Consider the following 19,592-nt stretch of genomic DNA (forward strand, 5'->3'; position numbering starts at 1 on the left):
TTTACTATCAGCAGTGGTGCATCTCTTCCCATTCTTTCTTATTCATTCTCTTGTACTCTTTGAGGGTCACCCATGGCTAAATCCAGTGATCAGCTTTCAGTTCCCATTTTACTCAAGGTATTTACAGTTTATCACTTTTCTTACTTGATAAAATAATCTTCACTTGGCTTTTGAGAAATCATACTTCTATTTCTGTCTCACTGGCTGCTTTCTTTCTTCTCTTCTCTTCCCATCTTTTTCTTTTCTTTTTTTTCTTTTTTTAAAGATTTTATTTATTTATTTGACAGACAGAGATCACAAGTAGGCAGAGAGGCAGGCAGAGAGAGAGAGGAGGAAGCAGGCTCCCTGCTAAGCAGAGAGCCTGATGCAGGGCTCGATCCCAGGATCCTGGGATCATGACCTGAGCTGAAGGCAGAGGCTTAACCCACTGAGCCACCCAGGCGCCCTCTTATCTTTTTCTTTTAATTGAGATAAAATTGACCTCTCTTCTCAACCTTCTTTATATTGAAGTGCCTCACAGCTTAGTCCTTGGTCCCTTTTCTTCTCTTACTTCCTTAGTGACCTTGTCCAATTACATTGTTCTAAATACCAGTGTTATGGCAGTGACTCCTCAATGGAGGTGGTAGAAATGGTAATTTTTTTTTTTTTTTAAGATTTTACTTATCCATTTAGAGAGAGAGTGTGTGTGTGAGTGGGATAAGGGGCAGAGGGAAGGGGAGAGAGAGAATCTCAAGCAAGCTCCACGCTGATCGTGGAGCCAGACATGAGGCTTAGCTCATGAGCAGTCAGCCAAAGTCAAGAATCAGATACTTAACTGAGTCATCCAGGTGCCCCAGAAATGGTAATTTTTAGTCAAATACTGAAAATAATGCCAGACTTACCTCTTGAATTCCAATTCTGTCTGTGCAGCTGCCCATGTGATATCTCCACTAGCATATCTTAAGATGGGAACCCTGATCTGTTCACTGAATCTTAACTACACATAATTTTCCCATTCAAATTGTTTATCACTCTGTTTTTTCGTTGCTTAGGCCAAAAATCAATTGATTCTTCTTTGTCTCATTCCTTTCTTCCAGTCTATAAGAAGATTGGATTGCCACTATGGCATTATCTTCAGTATTTATATAGAATTGACCATTTATTACCATTTCTGTTTCTAAAACCTGATCTTGAGGAATTACCACCCACATGCTGTAGTAGACTCTTAATTCATCTCTCCTTTCATGCCTGTCCACATAAGGTTTGAGAAGTCAGATGTTTACTCGTCTGTTGAAAACACTTCTGCTGAAAACACAAGAGAAAACAGATGTTTACTCTTCTGCTGAAACTCCTGTTTCACTGAGAATAAAAGCCAAAGTCTTTATAATTATCTGTATAACCTTTGTAGCTCTGCTTTGCTATCAGCCTTTGTTTCTGTAACTCTTCCTTTTTGTTTTTTCACTCCAGTACCAGCTGTGTACTCAGCTTAGGGCCCTCTGCCTCTTTGCCCAGATAGCCCCTGCCTCATTCCCTCACCTCTTTCAAATTTTTATTTACCTATTACCTTCTCAACAAAAATTAACCTTGATCACCCAATTTAAGATTACAACTATGTTCCCTCTGTGACTTTACTATTATCTGATCTCTTTTTTTCTGCTTATTCTTTTCTCTATCACATAGACAACTGCATAACGTACTAAGGAATTAATTACTATATTTCATTTTCCATCTTTCTCATCATTTTTCCATCTTTCTAACTAGAATGTTAATTCCAGAAGAATGGGACTCTTGTCTGTTTTATTCTCTTCCTAGATTAATGCCTGAAAATAGTGTTCAAATATTTGCATATTGAGTGAATCTTTAATTGTTTCTCTAGGGATAGATTTCTAAATTTATAATCATGGAGTCAATAGGTACATTCATTTTTAAGACTTTTGATACATATTATCTTTCAGATTAGTTGTACTAGTTTTCATTCCTGCTGTCATTACATGAACAAGCAGAAAATCTCCCTTTTTAAGCTCTTGCTTTGATTGCTGTGATTTTACGGTACATTCCTAGGTCTTTCCCTGCTTTTGTGTCATTTGCCTTTAGTGCTGCTTTTGGTTATTCTTGACCTATGGTGGATATCTCTTCAAGTCATGCTGCTCTTTTTTTTATACTTTATTCCTAATGAGGTGATTTAAGTCTTAATTATTCTATTGGCAAAGCAGAAATCCTTACCTTTGACTGTTTTTATTGTCTAAAACCTGGTATCTATTCTTGCTCCCTATGGAACACCTCTACTCATTGAGCTTTGATAGAGTGGTAGGACATTGCATCTAAAATGGAGAGTTTTCTTTCCTCCTCTCTAAATTTTCCTTTTATGAGAAATATGACTGTTTATCCAGTTTGATCAAAGACTCAAAACCATCTTTGTTTCTTTTTCCTTTTTTTTTGTACTTTCATATGTAAGCAGATATCAAATTCTAATAATTTCTTCCCCCCAAATTTCTTTTACCTCTTTTTTCCTTCCATTTCTACAGTGTTCCTTCTCTATTTTCTAGACTTAATACCATTGGCCAGATCCTTATATCTGATTTGTGGTAACTTCTTTCTAGTTTATAAACATAGCCATCCCATAAGTGTTCAGAGTGTGGAATGCTTGCTGGGGTGCTACTTTGTGGATTAATTACAGTGTTAGTTGGATTGTACTTCATTGGTAGTAAGAGACATAAATTTGGTGTGTTCCCCTTTTTAATTAGGGAAGTAAAAGCAGGAAATAGTTTGAGTAGTGACCTTGAAGAAAAAAGAATGTTAGTTAATAATACTGAGCCAGTGATAAGTTGAATATCAAGCTGGTTGTGTAGTAGGAAGTAATTAGCAGTTCTGTGTCAGTTAGACACAGTCTGCCATTTGATAAGTTGCTGTTAATCATAAGATTTCTATATCTAAATTAGTTCTTAATAGACATTTTTATAATTGCTTTATATTTGTAACCCCTGCCCTGCCTTGTTTCTGAATGTGTTTACTTTTTGACTTGTGCACGATGTATTACATACCATGAACTAGTATTTGATTTTATGGTTATGGTCTTTTGTTTGTCTCCTATGTCTGTATGTCTGTCTTTAGATTATAAACTCCTTGAAGCCAGGAATCATGGCTGGCTGACTCATGCCGTATAGTGCCTTACAAGTACTGGTTGATGACTGCTTTTTAATGCTGGTGGTGATTGATGATGATGCCTTTATTGTGTATTATATCATTAGGATCAGGATAATACTTTAATTCTAGCTCTTTGGAAAATAAAAGTGATGGCTTAAGGTACTTCAGAGTTTCTTCTACTTTGAACTTTTAAATGAAGAAATTGAGAGGAAAAAGTTAAGCAGTAATGTCTTCTCGTTCTTTTCCAGCTTTTGCTCTTGCAGAATTAATTGACAATTCATTGTCTGCTACTTCTAGAAACACTGGTATTAGAAGAATACAGATCAAATTGGTAAGAAAATAATACTTTAAAGAAACTTAACTTCCTTTTATAAAAACTTCTACAATGAACTTGTAGTACATTAGAAAATAAACTAAAAGTAGAAATTATCTGATTTCTCTTGTTAAAATTTTTATGTGCCCTTTTTCTATGCATATAGGTATACATGTATATGTGATCACAGTGTACTTTCTTTTTGTGATCTACTTTGACACAGTACATTGTAGACATTTGCCATATCATGAATATTCTGCAGTATAATGTTCCATTACTATGATTTCATTTATGGGCTATATTATAAATTACGTAGTCTATTATTATTAAAGATTTAGATTTTTTTCTACATTTTTGTTGTTGTAAACAGTGCTGGCATGAAGATCTTTATAGGTCTTTAGACGTTTCTGATTAGTTCATTAAGCTAAATTCTGAGAAATGGAATTTCTGGATTAAAGGACATGAAGAATTCTAAGGCCTTTGATTTATACAGCTGACGTAACTTTTAGTAACTTATAATACATTTACACTTCCACCATCAGTGTATGAATGAGCCCATTTAATTCTTTAATAAATAACTTTTTATATTTTTTACATTGATTAGACTTTTCCTGTCTTTTGAACTTATTTCATAGCTTTTTGATGAAACACAAGGAAAACCTGCCGTTGCAGTGATAGATAATGGAAGAGGAATGACCTCTAAACAGCTTAACAACTGGGCCGTGTATAGGTTATCAAAATTTACAAGGCAAGGTGACTTTGAAAGGTTAGAAAACCTTATTCACGTTTTTGATGGGTATCTGGGAATTTTAATAAGGATAAGAACTCTAATGTTTCTTTAGTTATACATGGTATATAGAACTTTTGACATTATCAATGTATATGTTATAAGCATATATATTTAGAGTATTTATATAATAAAGTTTTTATTTTTGAGACTTAGAAATAGTCAAAACTACATAATATTGTGCCTTCCACTGAAGAATTCTTTTTGCATTTTCTAATATTTAGGAGGTATGATGATGTTTTAAGTATTTTGGAACTTTCCCATTTCCTTACTAAAGTTTGATGAGAGCTGTGTGGCCTCTAAAGCAGTAGGATGGTTTTATTTACTTATTTTTAAAAGATTTTATTTATTTGAGAGAGAGAGAGAGAGAACACGCGCATGCACGCACGAGTGGGGTGAGGGGCAGAAGGAGAAGCAGGCTTTCTGCCGAGCAGGGAGTTTGACGCAGGGCTCAATCCCAGGACCCTGGGATTGTGACAGAGGCAGATGCTTAACCAACTGAGCCACCCAGGCATCCCAGTAGGATGGTTTTAAACTAAAATTCAGCAATCACCTGATGCCACTTGCAAAGCACCTAATGAACCACAGGTTTTCTCTCTCTCTGTCTCTTTTTTTTTTTTTTTTTTTTTTTTTTTTAAGATTTTCATATATTTATTTGACAGAGAGGCACAGCGGGAGAGAAAACACAAGTAGGGGGAGTGGGAGAGGGAGAAGCAGGCTTTCGCTGAGCAGGGAGCCCGATGTGGGGCTTGGTCCCAGGACCCTAGAATCATGACCCGAGCCGAAGGCAGACGCTTAATGATTGTTCTCTTGAGATCATTGTTGCTCTGCTTTTTCTTTTCTTTTCTTTCTTTTGTTCTGTTTTGTTTTTTAAGATTTTATTTATTTGAGGGGTACCTGGGTGGCTCAGTCAGACATCTGCCTTCAGCTCGGGTCATGATCTTGGGGTCCTGGGATCAAGGCTTGTGTTGGGTTTCTTCAGCAGGGAGTCTCCTTCTCCCTCTGCCCCTCTCCTTGCTTGTGCTCTTGCTCTCTCTCTCAAAAAATAAGTAAAAATTAAAAAAAAAATAAAAGATTTTATTCATTTGAGTGAGTGAAGGAGAGGAGCAGAGGGAGAGGGACAAGCTGACTCCACACTGAGTGCAAAGCTTGACACATGGCTGGAGCCCATATCCCTGAGACTATGACCTAAGCTGAAATCAAGAGTCAGGCACTAAACTGACAGAGACGCCCACATGCCCTTCAGGGCTCTGCTTTATAAACTGTTCATCGCTGTTAGAGAAGAGAGTCTAGTCAGGAGTTTGTTTGTTTGTTTATTTATTTATTTATTTGACAGAGATCACGAGTAGGCAGAGAGGCAGGCAGAGAGAGGGGAAGGGAAATAGGCTCCCTGCTTAGCAGTGAGCCCAATGTGGGGCTTGATCCTGGAACCGTGGGATCATGACCTGAGCCGAAGGCAGAGGCTTTAACCCATTGAGCCACCCAGGCGCTGCCTAGTCAGGAGTTTTATATCAGAATATGTTCATAGAAAATACCCTGAATGAGAATGCCATATGGGAAACAAAATATACTGGAAGTTGTTCGGGATATAAAGGTTTAGGTCTTTGGGATATTCACTGAATTCTAGTAAGAGCTATGACCCACAGGGCTTTTGCTATTTTTAGTTATGTATTGTACTTCAGGTACAATACTTGGGAAGTATTTGTTGGTATTCTTATTAAGTAATATTTTTTCATGTCCTGTTTTGCTGTTTGTTATGTCAAGGAGAATTACCAAAATTTAAGTATTAACTTAATGTTAAAAACTAATATAATTAGCACATTTCTCTTCTTCCTGAAATTGTAGCACCACAGAATTTTTATCAAATTTGTAAAGACTTATAGTGTCATGGTGACAGGCATGAAGAAGGGCTCTGAAATCATTTGGCCTGGTTTGAATCTAACCTTAATAGTTGTAGGACATTGGTCGAGGTATTTTAGTTCTTTAAGTTTCAGTTTAATTATCTGTAAAATGTGGAAAATAACCTCACAAGGTTTTGTGAGAACCAAATGAGTTAGTGTGTTGTGTAAAATCTTTAGGATAGAGCTTGTCCTATAGTAAACAATCAGTAAATATAAACTATATAAGCTATCATTTTAGTTTCTACTTTCTTATTTTCAGCCTCAGACTTTCTACAACCATTCTTTTTCATTATATTCACAAGTACATGCCACTTCAAGGATTTGTAAAATATTCACAGAGATGGCAAAGACCACTGTCTTTTAAAGCATAAGCATAGTATTTAGCATGCAATAGAAATATCAGGTGGTAGATTGGCAAAAAGATTAGGAAATGTTATTTAAATCAAGTGGAAGAGAAGGAATTAGAATCTATACCTTTAGAGTAAATCTTAACTGAATTCAAGGAACATGGACTCTGGTTTTTCTCTAGGTCTTAGAACAACATAAACTTCTAAATTTAAATGCTAGGGAATTTTTGTTTAATTTTTGATAAAAAGGTTGCTGTTGCTGGTTCTTGTCCTAGGTTTTTAGGTATTGTATTAGTAAAACCATCAACTGTTGTAGCTATTATATACTCATACCATCTTTGAGTTTAGTATCAGTCCCTTGACCCACTCACTCTGATTTCTGTTAACTTCAGATTACTCACTCCCCTAGCTTCTACTTCTGTAGAAAAAATTATCAGTTGCTTTACTATTTCCAGTTAACTTTTTACTGGATACAAGGGTGGGTGTCATAGGATACAGGCTATGGAAGAAAAGTAGGACAGCCTAAAAGCATAAAGCAGCTGACTCTCTTGGCCTGTCATTTATGTTGTAGAGAGAAAAACAAGTAAATACAAAAAATTTATAAGAATTCCAATTATAGATTATTGTTGTTAAGAAAATATCAGGTACTATGTTAGAGCCTGATGGGCGGGCATCTCTTAAGGTGGTAGATGAGGGCCTCTTTGAGATTGCATTTAAGTTGAAGCTTGAATGATTAAAGAAAAACGGCCAAACGAAGATCTGGGGGAAGAGTACTCCCAGTAGAAAGCACACCAGCAAAGACAGCCGGTGAAATTATGATCAGCTTTTTTATTTGGGACAGTGGAAGGACACAAGTGTGGTATATGAGGGGGAGAATAGAGGGAGATGAGGTGAGAGTTCTAATTTGCCAATATTCTTTATAACTCTCACCTTGGTACTGCTTATCTCCTACCCTTTATATTTTGAAAAAGTTAAAGCAAATAAGTTGAAAGAGCGATATTAGCAAGCATATATCCTTCACCTAGATTTATTAGTTGTTAATGTTTTGTCACATTTGTTGTCTTCTATCTATACGTATGTATACATTCTCTTCCTAAATCATTTAAAAGTAAATTACATTCTTTATGACATTTTACTACTAAATACTGTAGCATGTATCTCCTTCACATGAGGACGCTCTCATAACCAGAATACTACTGTCAAACCAAGAAATTTATCGTTGATTCAAAATATATAATGTCCACATTCAGGTTTTTACCCCCTTTGTCATGTCTCTCTGGATTCTTTTATTCTACAATAATTTGACATTTGTGTCTTTAATGATACTGTTTTTTTGTGGAGTTCAGGTTATTCGCAGAAAGGTCCACAACCTGGATCTGAGTGTTTCTTCAGCACTATTCTTTCCCTCAGCATTTTATGAACATTTTTGAACTTATAGAACAGTTGAAATTCTATGGTGAAAACCCAGATACTCATGCCTACTTTCTACCACTGACCATTGCTTTCCCACTATCCTACTAATCTTCAGTTCAGGTATTTTATTTTATTTTTTTAATTCAAAATAAAGTATAGATACCTATAAATTTTCTCCCAGTGCTTTTTTTTTTTTTTTTTTAAAGATTTTATTTACTTGACAGAGACAATGAGAGAGGGAACACAAATGGGGGAGAAGGAAAAGCAGACTCCCTGCTGAGCAGGGAGCCCGATGTGGGGTTCAGTTCCAGGACCCTGGGATTATGACCTGGGCTGAAGGCAGATGCTTAATGACTGAGCCACCCTAATGCTTCTCCTAATGCTTAGCACTAAAGCACTCTCCTAATGCTTAAAGCATCGATACCATTATCTTTCTCTTTTGTTATTGTTGTTGTTTTTGAGGTAAAATTTACCTACAGTGAAATGTTCACATGTCATAAGCTTACCTTCTTTGAAAATATTTTTTATGGACATATAATTCATATACCATAAAATTCACCATATTAAAATGTACAATTCGGTAGCTTCAACTATAGTCACAAAGTGGTACAGGCATCACAACTGATTCCAGAACATTTTCATCACTCCAAGAGAAACCTTTACCCATTGTAGTCACTTCTGTGTCCCCTCATCCTCTTCTTCACTCACTAATCATTAATATATTTTAAACAGTTGTTAGTCTAATTTTTAGTGGTTTTTCTAGGGATTATAGTTACCCTCTTACAATCCAGTTTGGATTAATACCAATTTAGTGTAACATAAAAAAAAATCCTTTGCTCCTGTGTGGTTTCATTTCCTCCCACTGCTTCATTTTATTATTTTTATATAAATGACATCTTTATACATTATAACTATATCAACAGTTTTCTAGTTACTGCTTTATGCATTTTTAAATCAAAAGAATTGTAAAAAGGACAGTCTTTAGTAACTATTTTGGGCAGATCTACTAGCAACAGATTTCTTTAGTTTTTGTTTATCTGGGAATGTCTTAACCTTATCTCCTTCATTTTTGAAGGTTGATAGGTTTTTTTTCCCCTTTTTTAACACTCTGAATAGGTTAACCTACAAAGGTTCCATGGTTTCTGATGAAGAATCAGCTGTTAATCTAACCTAGTATCCCTGTGTGTGTGACTAATCTCTTCTGTCTGCTTTCAAGATTCTTGTTTTCTGGCTTTTAATAGTTTGATATTGATGTGTCTAGGTTTGGGTCTTTTTGAGTTCATTCTATTTGGTGGTGGATGAGGTTTTTCGATTTGTAGTTTAATGGTTTTCATCACATTTGGGGAAGTTTTTGGCTATTATTTCTTCAAACAATCTTTCTCTTTTCTTCTTCTCTGGCTCCTATTATCCATGTATTGATATGGTTGATGGTGTCCTATAGGTCTCTGAGGTTCTGTTCATTTTTCTTCATTCTTTTTTTTTTTTTTTTTTTTTTTTGTTCCTCAGACTGAGTACTTTGACCTGCTTTTTAAGTTCATTGATTCTTCTGCCAAATCAGATGTACTCATGAGCCACTTAATTTTTCCTTTCAGTTTTTGTTTCTTTAAATTGCAGAACTTTCATTTGGTTCTTTTTTTAAAATTCTATCTCTTTTTTTTTTTTTTTTAAAGATTTATTTATTTATTTGACAGAGAGAAATTACAAGTACACTGAGAGGCAGGCAGAGAGAGAGAGAGAGAAGGAAGCAGGCTCCCCGCTGAGCAGAGAGCCCAATACGGGACTTGATCCCAGGACCCTGAGATCATGACCTGAGCTGAAGGCAGCAGCTTAACCCACTGAGCCACCCAGGCGCCCCTAAAATTCTATCTCTTGTGCTCTGTTTGGTGAAACTCTGTTCTCATCCTTCATTATTTACTTTATGATTTCTGTTACTTGAATGCCTTATGAAATACCTGATTTAAATTTTTGCCTAGTAAGTTCAGTATCTAGGCTTTCTCTGAGACAATTTATATTTACTGCTTTTTTTCCCCTGTGTATGGGCTGTACTTTAATATTTTTGTCATGGTTCAGTTTTTTTTTTGTTGAGAATAAGACAGTTTAAATAATATAGTGTGGCAGTTCTGGCAGTCAGATTCATCCCTCTCCCCAGGGCTTGTTGTTTGTTTCTTCTGTTTGTTGTTGTGTACTTAACCCTCTAAACTAATTCTGTAATATCACTACTTTTTAAAAAAATTTTTTATTTATTAGAGAGAAACCACGCATGAGGGAGGAGGGGCAGAATAAGAGAGAGAAACAGCCTCCCTGTTGAGCTGGGAGCTTGATGTGGGGCTCTGTCTCAGGACTCTGGGATCATGACGTGAGCTGAAGGCAGACGCTTAACCAACTGAGCTATCCAGGTGCTCCTGTAGCATCTGTATTCTTTATCTTGTGTTGCCACTGAAATCTCTGTGTAGCTTTAGTGGTCAGGTAATGATTGGACATTTTCCCTAAATGTCTGGAACCATTACGTCTTCCAAGCTTTTGTCAAGGGATGCATATCTGTTTGCATAGTGGAGTATGTTTTCAATGTTCTGGCAGGAGGTTTACAACTCTGCCTTAGTCTTCACTTCTTGCTTGCACAGAACCTCAATGTCAGCCAGAAATGAGAGATTAGCGCCTTCTGCATGCTTTCTTGAGCATGTATATAGTCCTGCATATGAGTGTAATGTTTTCTAGTCTTATGAATATCCTGGAGCTTTTATTTGTATTATTTTTAAAAATTCAATTAGCCAATGTATAGTGTATCATTAATTTCAGATATAGTTAATTCATCAGTTGTGTATAATACCCAGTGCTCATTGCATCACGTGCCTTCTTTAATGCCCATCATGCAATTACCTCATCCCCTCACCCCCTCCCCTCCAGCAACCCTCAGTTAGTTACCTACTGTTAAGAGTCTCTCATGGTTTTTCTCCCTCCCTGATGACTTCTCTTTAAGTTTTCCCTCCCTTCCCCTATAATCCTCTGTACTGTTCTTACATTCCACATATGAATGAAACTATATGAGAATTGTCTTTCTATGATTGACTTATTTTGCTCAGTGTAATACCCTCCGCATTGATGTAAATGGTAAGTAATCATCCTTTCTAATGGCTGAGTAATAGTCCATCATATATATATATACCATGTCTTCCTTTTTTTTTTTGTAAAGATTTTATTTATTTATTTGACAGAGAGAGCACAAGTAGGCAGAGAGGCAGGCAGAGAGAGAGGGAAGCAGGCTCCCTACTGAGCAGAGAGCCTGACGTGGGGCTCAATCCCAGGATCCTGAGACCATGACCTGGGCTGAAGGCAGCGGCTTAATCCACTGAGCCACCCAGGTGCCCGTATACCATGTCGTCTTTATTCATTTATCTGTCGATGGACATCTTGGCTCTTTCCACATTTTGGCTATTGTGGACATTGCTGCTATGAACATTGGGGTACAGGTGCCCCTTCAGATCACTACATTTGTATCTTTGGGGTAAATACCTAGTAGTGCATTTGCTGGGTCATAGGGTAGCTCTATTTTTAACTTTCTGAGGAATCTCCATACTGTTTTCCAGAGTGGCTGCATCAGTTTGCATTCCTACCAATAATGTAAGAGGGTTCCCCTTTCTCCACATCCTTGCCAACATGTGTTATTTCCTGAGTTGTTAATTTTAGCCATTCTGACTGGTGTGAGGTGGTATCTCATTGTGGGTTTTCTTTCCTTTTTTTTTTTTTTTTTTTAAGATATTATTTGTCAGAGAAAAAGCAAGAGAAAGTGAGCAAGCTCAAGCAGGGAGAGTGGCAGGCAGAGGGAGAAGCAGTTTCCCTGCTGAGCAAGGAGCCTGATGCAGGAAGCTGAACCCAGGAGCCTGGGATCATGACCTGAGCTGAAGGCAGATGCCTCATTAACTGATCCACCAGGGGTTCCCTCTCATTGTTGTTTTGATTTGCATTTCCTTGATGCCAAGTGATGTGGAACGTTTTTTCATGTGTCTGTTGGCCATTTCTATGTCTTCATTGGACAAATGTCTGTTCATGTTTTCTGCCCATTTCCTACTGGATTGTTTTTTGGGGTGCTAAGTTTAATAGGTTGTTTATAGATTTGGATACTAGCCCTTTATCTGATATATCATTTGCAAATATCTTTTCCCATTCCATAAGTTGCATTTTAGTTTTATTGACTGTTTCCTTAACTGTGCAGAAGCTTTTTATCTTGATGAAGTTCCAAAAGGTGATTTTTGCTTTTGTTTCCCTTGCCTTTGGAGACATGTCTAGCAAGAAGTTGCTGTGGTTGAGATGAAAGAGATTGCTGCCTGTGTTCGTCCCTAGGATTTTGATTAATTCCTATCTCACATTTGGGTCTTTTCATCCATTTTGGGTTTATCTTTGTGTATGGAATATAAAAGAAAATATAAGAAAGTGGTCCAGTTTTTTTTTTCTGCATGTTGCTGTCCAATTTTCCCAGCACCATTTATTGAAGAGAGACTGTCCTTTTTCCATTGGATATTCTTTCCTGCTTTGTCAAAGATAAGTTCACCATAGAGTTGTGGGTCCATTTTTGGATTCTCTGTTATGTTCCATTGATCTGTGTGTCTGTCTCTGCCAGTACCAGACTGTCTTGATTATTACAGCTTTGTAATATAGCTTGAAGTCTTGAATTGTGATGCCACCAACTTTGGTTTTCTTTTTCAACATTTTTTGGCTATTTAGGGTCGTTTCTGATTCCATGAAGATTTTAGGATTATTTGTTCCAGCTCTGAAAAATGCTAATGGTATTTTAATAGGGATTGCATTGAATGTGTAGATTGCATTGGGTAACATAGACATTTTAACAATATTTGTTCTTCCAATCCATGAGCATGGAATGTTTTTCCATTTCTTTGTGCCTTCCTCAATTTCTTTCATAAGTGTTCTATAGTTTTTTTTTTTAAATTTTTTTGATTTTTATTTTTAAAGATTTTGTTTATTTGAGATAGACTGAGAAAGAGAGCACAAGCAGGGCAGAGGGAGTGGGAGAAGCAGGCTTCCCATGGAGGAGGGAGCACCATGGGGGGCTAGATCCTAGGACCAGGTGATCATGACCTGAGCAGAAGGCAGACACTTAACTGACTGAGCCGCCCAGGAGCCCCTGTGTATTCTCTAGATTTTAGAGTACAGATCCTTTGGTTAGGTTTATTCATAGGTTTTTTATGGGTTTTGGTTCAATTGTAAATGGGATCAGTTCCTTAATTTCTCTTTTTTCTGCCTCTCTGTTAGTATATAGAAATATAACTGATCTTTATGCATTGATTTTATATACTGCCACATTGCTGAATTCCTGTATGAGTTCTAGCACTTTTGGAGCAGAGTCTTTTGGGTTTTCCACATAAAGTATGCCATCTGCAAAGAGTGAGAGTTTGACAACTTCCTTGCCAATTTGAACGCCATTTATTTTTTTGTTGTTGCTTGATTGCTGAAGCTAGGACTTCTAGTACTATGTTGAACAACAGTGGTGAGAGTGGGCATCCCTGTCGTGTTCTTGACCTTAGGGGGAAAGTTTTTCCCCATTGAGAATGATATTCTTTGTGGGCTTTTTCATAGATGGCTTTTATGATAATGAGGTATGTTCCCTCTACCCTACACTGCGGAGAGTTTTAAACAAGAAAGGATGCTGTCAAATGGTTTTTCTGCATAAATTGAGGATCATATTTTGTCAAATGATTTTTGTGCATAAATTGAGGATCATATGGTTCTTATCCTCTTTTTTATTAATGTGATCTATCATGTTGATTGATTAGTAGATGTTGAACCACCCTTGTATCCCAGGAATAAATCCCACTTGATCATGGTAAATAATCCTTTTTATATACTGTTGGATTCTATTGGCTAGTATCTTTTTTTTTATTATTTTAAAGACTTTATTTGATAGAGAGAGAGCACAAGCAGGGGGAAGAAGCAGAGGGAGAAGCAAGCTCCCCACTGAGCAGGGAGCTTGATGCAGGGCTCGATCCCAGGACCCTTGGATCATGACCCGAGCCAAAGGCAGACCCTTAACCGACTGAGCCACCTAGGCACCCCAGTAGGCTAGTATCTTGTTGAGACTTTTGGCATCTGTGTTCATCAGGGATATTGGTTTGTAATTCTCCTTTTTCATGGGGTCTGTTTTGGGATTGAGGTATTGATGGCCTTGTGAAAGGAGTTTGGAAATTTTCCTTCCATTTCCATTTTTTGAAGCAGCTTCAGTAGAATAGGTTCTTTTAAATGTTTGGTAGAATTTCCCTGGGCAGCCATCTGGCCCTGGATTTTCTTGTTTTTTAGGAGATTTCTGATTACTCCTTCAGTTTCCTTTCTGGCTATGGGTCTATTCAGATTTTCTATTTCTTCCTGTTTCAGTTTGGTAGTTTATATGTTTCTTGTGATTGAGTTCAAGTTTCAAAGCATTGTGGTCTGAAAATAAGATATTTTCATATTTCATATTGGGAATAATCCCAGTCTTTTGGTATTGGTTGAGACCTGATTTGTGACCCAGTTTGTTATCCATTCTGGAGAATATTCCATGTGCACTCACAAAGAATTTGTATTCTGTTACTTTAGGATGGAATGCTCTGTATATATCAGTGAAGTCCATCTGGTCCAGTGTATCATTCAGAGCCCTTGTTTCTTTATTGATCTTCTGCTTAGATGATCTGTCCGTTGCTGTGAGTAGGGCGTTGAAGTTCCCGGCTATTATTGTGTTATTATCAATTTGTTTCTTTAATTTGGTTATTAATTGGCTTATATAGTTGGCTGCTCCCAAGTTAGGAGCACAAATATTTATATTTGTCAGATCTTTTTGTTGGGTAGGCCATGTAAGTATGATACAGTGTTCCTCTTTATCCGTTAGTATGGTCCTTGGTTTAAAATCTAATTTGTCTGATATGAAGATTGCTACCCAGCATTCTTTTGGTGTCCATTAGTCAAAAGATGATAAATTGTTACCCATTCCCTCACTTTCAGTCTGGAAGTGTCTAAGTCTAAAATGAGTCTCTTATAGATACCATATGGGTGGGTCTTGCTTTTTTATCCAATCTGATACCCTGTGTCTTTTGATTGGAGCGTTCATCACATTTACATTCAGAGTAATTATTGAAAATAAGAATTTTAGTGCCATTGTATTACCAGTAAAGTCCCTGTTTTTGTAGATTGTTTGTTTCTGGTGTATGTTATTTTTGGACTGTCTCTTTGCTTACAGGATCTCCTTTAATATTTCTTGCCAGGCTGGTTCAGTGTTCACAAAATCTTCTAATTTCTATTTCTCCTGGAAGCTCTTTATTTCTCCTTCCATTTTGAGTGAGAGCCTTGGTGGATAAAGTATTTTTAGCTGCATGTTTTTCTCATTTAGTACCCTGGATATATCATGCCCACCCTCTCTGGCCTGTCATGCCTCTGTGGACAGGTATGGTGCCAGCCTTACGTTTCTACCCTTGTAGGTTAAGTACCTCTTGTCCCAAGCTGCTTTCAGGATTTTCTTTTTGTCTTTGAAATGTTCAAGCTTCACCATTATATGTTGGGGTGTTGATCTTTCTTTATTGATTTTGAGAAGGGTCCTCTCTGCCTTTGGATTTGCTCTAATATACCTTCTGCCCACCTCCCTCTTCTTCCTCAGGGACACTCATTACTTCTAATATTGTTTTGCTTTATGGTATTATTGATTTCTTGATGTCTCCCCTCATGGTCCATTTGTTGTTTTTCTCTTTTCCTCAGCTTCCTTCCTTTCCATCAACTTACCTTCCCTGTCACTTACTCTCTCTTCTGCCTGATTTACCCTAGCTATTAGAGTGACCAATTTAGACTTCATCTCAGAGCATTTTTAATTTTAGTCTGATTAGATTTTATTTCTGCACTAAGAGATTTTCTAGTGTCTTTATGCTTTTTTCAAGTGCAGCTGGTAACTTTAGAATTGTTTTCCTGAAGTCCAGCTGTGACATTTTACTTATATTCTTATTTATTAGATCTGTGACAGAGAGTATTACCTCTAGTTCTTTCTTTATGTTGTGAATTCTTTCTTTTAGTCATTTTGCCCAAAGAAGAATAGATGAACAAGAGAACAAAATAAAAAATGTCAACCACAACCCAAGTGAAATACATACTAGACAAATCCAGAGGTCAGAAACCAAAAAACAAAAAGGAGGTGCGGAAGAGAAAATATAATCTCTCAGGTGGAGAAAACGGTGATCCAGTTGGTCTTGTGTGTATTTGGTCTGTTTGTTAGAAGGCCCAAAATGTAAAGAAATGAAAACATATATATATATACAAAAGAAAAGAAAAGAAAATTGAATACAGTGAAAGTAAGCCAAAAAAATGAAGAATATGTCTTTAAAAATGTAAATGTAAAAAATGAAAGTTAAAAATGGACTTAAAAACAGTTGATAAAATAAGAAACTAGTTGAATAGGAAGAAAAGAAAAATTTTACACTGAAAGGTAAATGAAACCCTTGAATTCTATATACTATTTTCCCCTAGTGCTAGAGTTTTGCAGGCCTGTGTCCTCCATAAACTTGGTGTTCGCCTTTTGTTCCAGCTGGTCTTCTCGGGGAGGGGTCTGTTGGGCTGATTCTCAGGTGTCTTTGCTTTGGTGGAGTTGTACCACCCCTTGCCAGGGAGCCAGGCTCAGTGTAAGCTGCTTCTGCTTGCTCTATGTGGTTTTTGTGACCTGAAGGCTTTCCATGCCTCTTGAGAGGATAGAGGGGCTCTATCTCCAGTCAGAGCTGAAGGATTCTGGTCCCCTTTCTTCAGTAAAACCTCAGGAATAAGCCGTCTTCCCTTTTGTGTGAACCAAAGTCTGCAGACTACTGCAGTGCTTGTTCTCACTGATCCGCCCTAGGGGGAGGAGAAGGGTCACCATGTTTCTGCCCTTTGCAGGACCTCCACACAGAGAACTTTTTCTGGATCATGCTGCAGTGTGTGGTTTATGGCAAACTCCGCTGAGAGCCCCCTTCCAGCCTTGCTGAACAAAACCAGTTTCCCTGCCCCACAGACACTCCCATTCTTTCTTTGACCCCAGGGATCCTGAGACCACACTGTCCCACCTAGGATTCTGCCCCACTTCACCAGCTGAGCACCTTTCAGGCAGGGACATCTCTCACTGGAGCAGATTTCTAAAAGTTCTGATTTTGTGCTCTGGGACAAATCACTTTCTAGTAGCTGGCCTACAGAAGCTCCCTCCCCAGCCATTTATCTTCAGCTATATCCCATGCCCTTAGATTCACTTCTCTGTACCTCCTACCTTGCAAAAAGTGGTTGATTTTCTTTTGTAGAGTTTCAGCAATTCTTTTCTTATATCTGTGGTTGAATTCATAGGTATTCAGAATGATTTGATAGTTAACTAGCTAAAGTTAAGGGACCGGATGAAATGAGGTCCCTACTCATCTGCCATCTTGTCTCCCCTTAAGCCTATTCTGGAGCTTTTAAAAATCACTAAGGATCTCTCATTCTCCAGATTTTCCTTGTAAGTTTTTGGCCAGATTCTTTATATTCTCTTGATTGCCTTAGTCAGCTGTGATCATGAACAGTTGCCACTAACTGTTTTTGACAAATGACCAACCGCAATAAGTGGTTCACAGTGATCAAGTTCTGAGTTAGGTTGAGTAAAGACAGAGCTTGCAAGTGGAGGTTCCTAGGCATAGGTCAGAGAACTCTAATAATGCCAGTTGGGGGGGAAGGGGCTTTGAGGGAACTCCAAATTTACTCCAGTGACTCCTGCCTGGCTGGCTGGTTTTCACCATGATTCAGGGCTGTCAGTTTTCAAGGCTTCTATAGAACTGGTGAGAAGAAAATGGAATAGGGCATGTTAAAACATCACAGAGCTCACTGTTCTCATTGAGATTCATCTGTGTATCTTGAAGAAACACTCCTTGGATTGTTCTAAGCCTTTGGTTAATAGAGTTCTGAAAATGTTGATTTTTGACAGTGCTTTCAGATGTTTTCATTGGTTTTATCAGTGATCGGGTTTTCATAGGTCCTTACTTTACCTTTATAGAAGTGGTCACTCTCTTAACTGATTTTTGACATATGTATTCACCCCTGTAATCCAAACCTCTCTTTACATGTGCAACATTACTTGAACCTAAAAAATGTGCTCATCATCACATAGGCTCTATTATAATCATTGCCTTAGAAGTCAAATTAGATACCTAGAACATAATTGTAATACTATGTGTTCATTTAATTATTTTGTGGAAAGAAGAAGTATGCTGGGTGGTCCTAATTCAGACGTATGTTGGATTAGTGCTACTTTCTGCACTTTCAACTTAATTAGCAATTAAAAGTTTCTCAACTTAGCCATTTTTTTTTTTTATAAAAATACCATGCCACATGGCCCACTTCCCTTGCCATTTTTTTAGGTTGTGGAAATGGACTCTCAACATAATTTTCCCAAAGAAAAAGCTCCTGTGTCTTCAGTGTATTTCTGTGAAGATGAGCTTTCATTTATCTTGATATTTGTATTATTTGAATTCAGAGAATGAGTATGTAACATTTAGACCTCCTGCTTTAATTTGGTTATTTTTGTTGTGTCACACAGACTTATTCCAGAAGCTCTAATAGGGATCTGTGGCCATTTGTCAGTTTGTTGGAGGTGAAGGTTTTATTGTGGGGTTATTATTCCCTTTGGTAGAGTGAGACAGTGAGATGTAAATATACATATGTAGTCACTCTACCCTATTTCCTGGGCACCACTTATATATTGTTTTTTAGTTTCTTTTTACTAATTTGATTACACCTCCTGTTCCTTTTTCTTACTTTCAACACCTTTTGTGATTTGTTTCCTTTCAGATTTTGTTTCTCTCTTCTAATGGAACACTCTTACTTTGAAAAGATACAGTGTCATTTTACATTGTATCAAGTATTTGATTGAGATGTGTTTTGAAATTCTTTTGGACTGTGATATGAATTTATTCCTGAGGCAGGTGACTTTCTAAATTCTCCAAAGGATTGCTTCTACAATGCAAGATTTATCTTGAGGTCAGATTATCTTCCTCTTTTTTTTTACTTTCATGAAGGGGTATTTATATAATCCTTGAGTGTGAGTACAGGAAATTTTCTGGATTTAATTATGGAAGTCTGAAACGAAATTTATATTCGCAACCTTATTTGCCATGATAAGGTTTTTCCCTGGGTTAGAGTTGCATGGATGGTTTGGGTTGAAAGGGAGACTTACTTCCTGGTGACTATGTCCATTCCTTATCAGTTAACAGAATTTCTTAGTCTTGAATCAATTTAAGTACATGCGTGTTGTTTTATCTTGGAGCTGCTCTCTCTCTAAACTTTTATGTACTTACGTATATGTTTTAGGATAGTATTTGGGGTCAGGTATTTTTAGCCTGTTTCCTAGAAGTATTGCCATGGTAATTAAAGTCTTAGAACCCATTTATTTAAAAAAAATTTTTTTTTTTAAATTTTTAAGTTATCTCTACACCCAGTGTGGAGCTTGAACACACAACCTCAAGAACAAGAGGTTGGTGCTTCAGCCAGACACCCTAAACCCATTTACTTCTTCTTATTTTTCTTATTTTTTTTTTAAAGTTTTATTTATTTATTTGACAGAGAGAGATAGATCACAAGTAGGCAGAGAGGCAGGCAGAGAGAGAGAGGAGGAAGCAGGCTCCCCGCTGAGCAGAGAGCCCAATACAGGCCTCGATCCCAGGACCCCGAGATCATGACCCGAGCTGAAGGCAGAGGCT

At 37.2% G+C, this 19,592-nt stretch overlaps 1 protein-coding gene across 4 annotated transcripts in view; it reads left to right on the forward strand.

Moving 5' to 3' along the window:
- The window catches only part of SMCHD1 (structural maintenance of chromosomes flexible hinge domain containing 1), a 146,862-nt gene that overhangs the window by 10,524 nt on the left and 116,746 nt on the right, over positions 1-19,592 (forward strand). For 3 of the 4 annotated variants that reach the window (XR_004277866.1, XM_032309219.1, XM_032309220.1), the window contains exons 4-5: positions 3,372-3,454; positions 4,072-4,202. Coding sequence is in view for 2 of the 4 variants with exons in the window: in XM_032309219.1 (XP_032165110.1) it covers positions 3,372-3,454; positions 4,072-4,202 (214 nt within the window). In the remaining 2 variants the exon portion in view is untranslated. Of the gene's footprint in view, positions 1-3,371; positions 3,455-4,071; positions 4,203-18,744; positions 18,874-19,592 lie in introns of those variants that run through there. The other variant, XM_032309221.1, reaches the window with a different exon arrangement.

Source organism: Mustela erminea, chromosome 13 (assembly GCF_009829155.1).
Source record: "Mustela erminea isolate mMusErm1 chromosome 13, mMusErm1.Pri, whole genome shotgun sequence".
Lineage (NCBI taxonomy): Eukaryota > Metazoa > Chordata > Mammalia > Carnivora > Mustelidae > Mustela > Mustela erminea.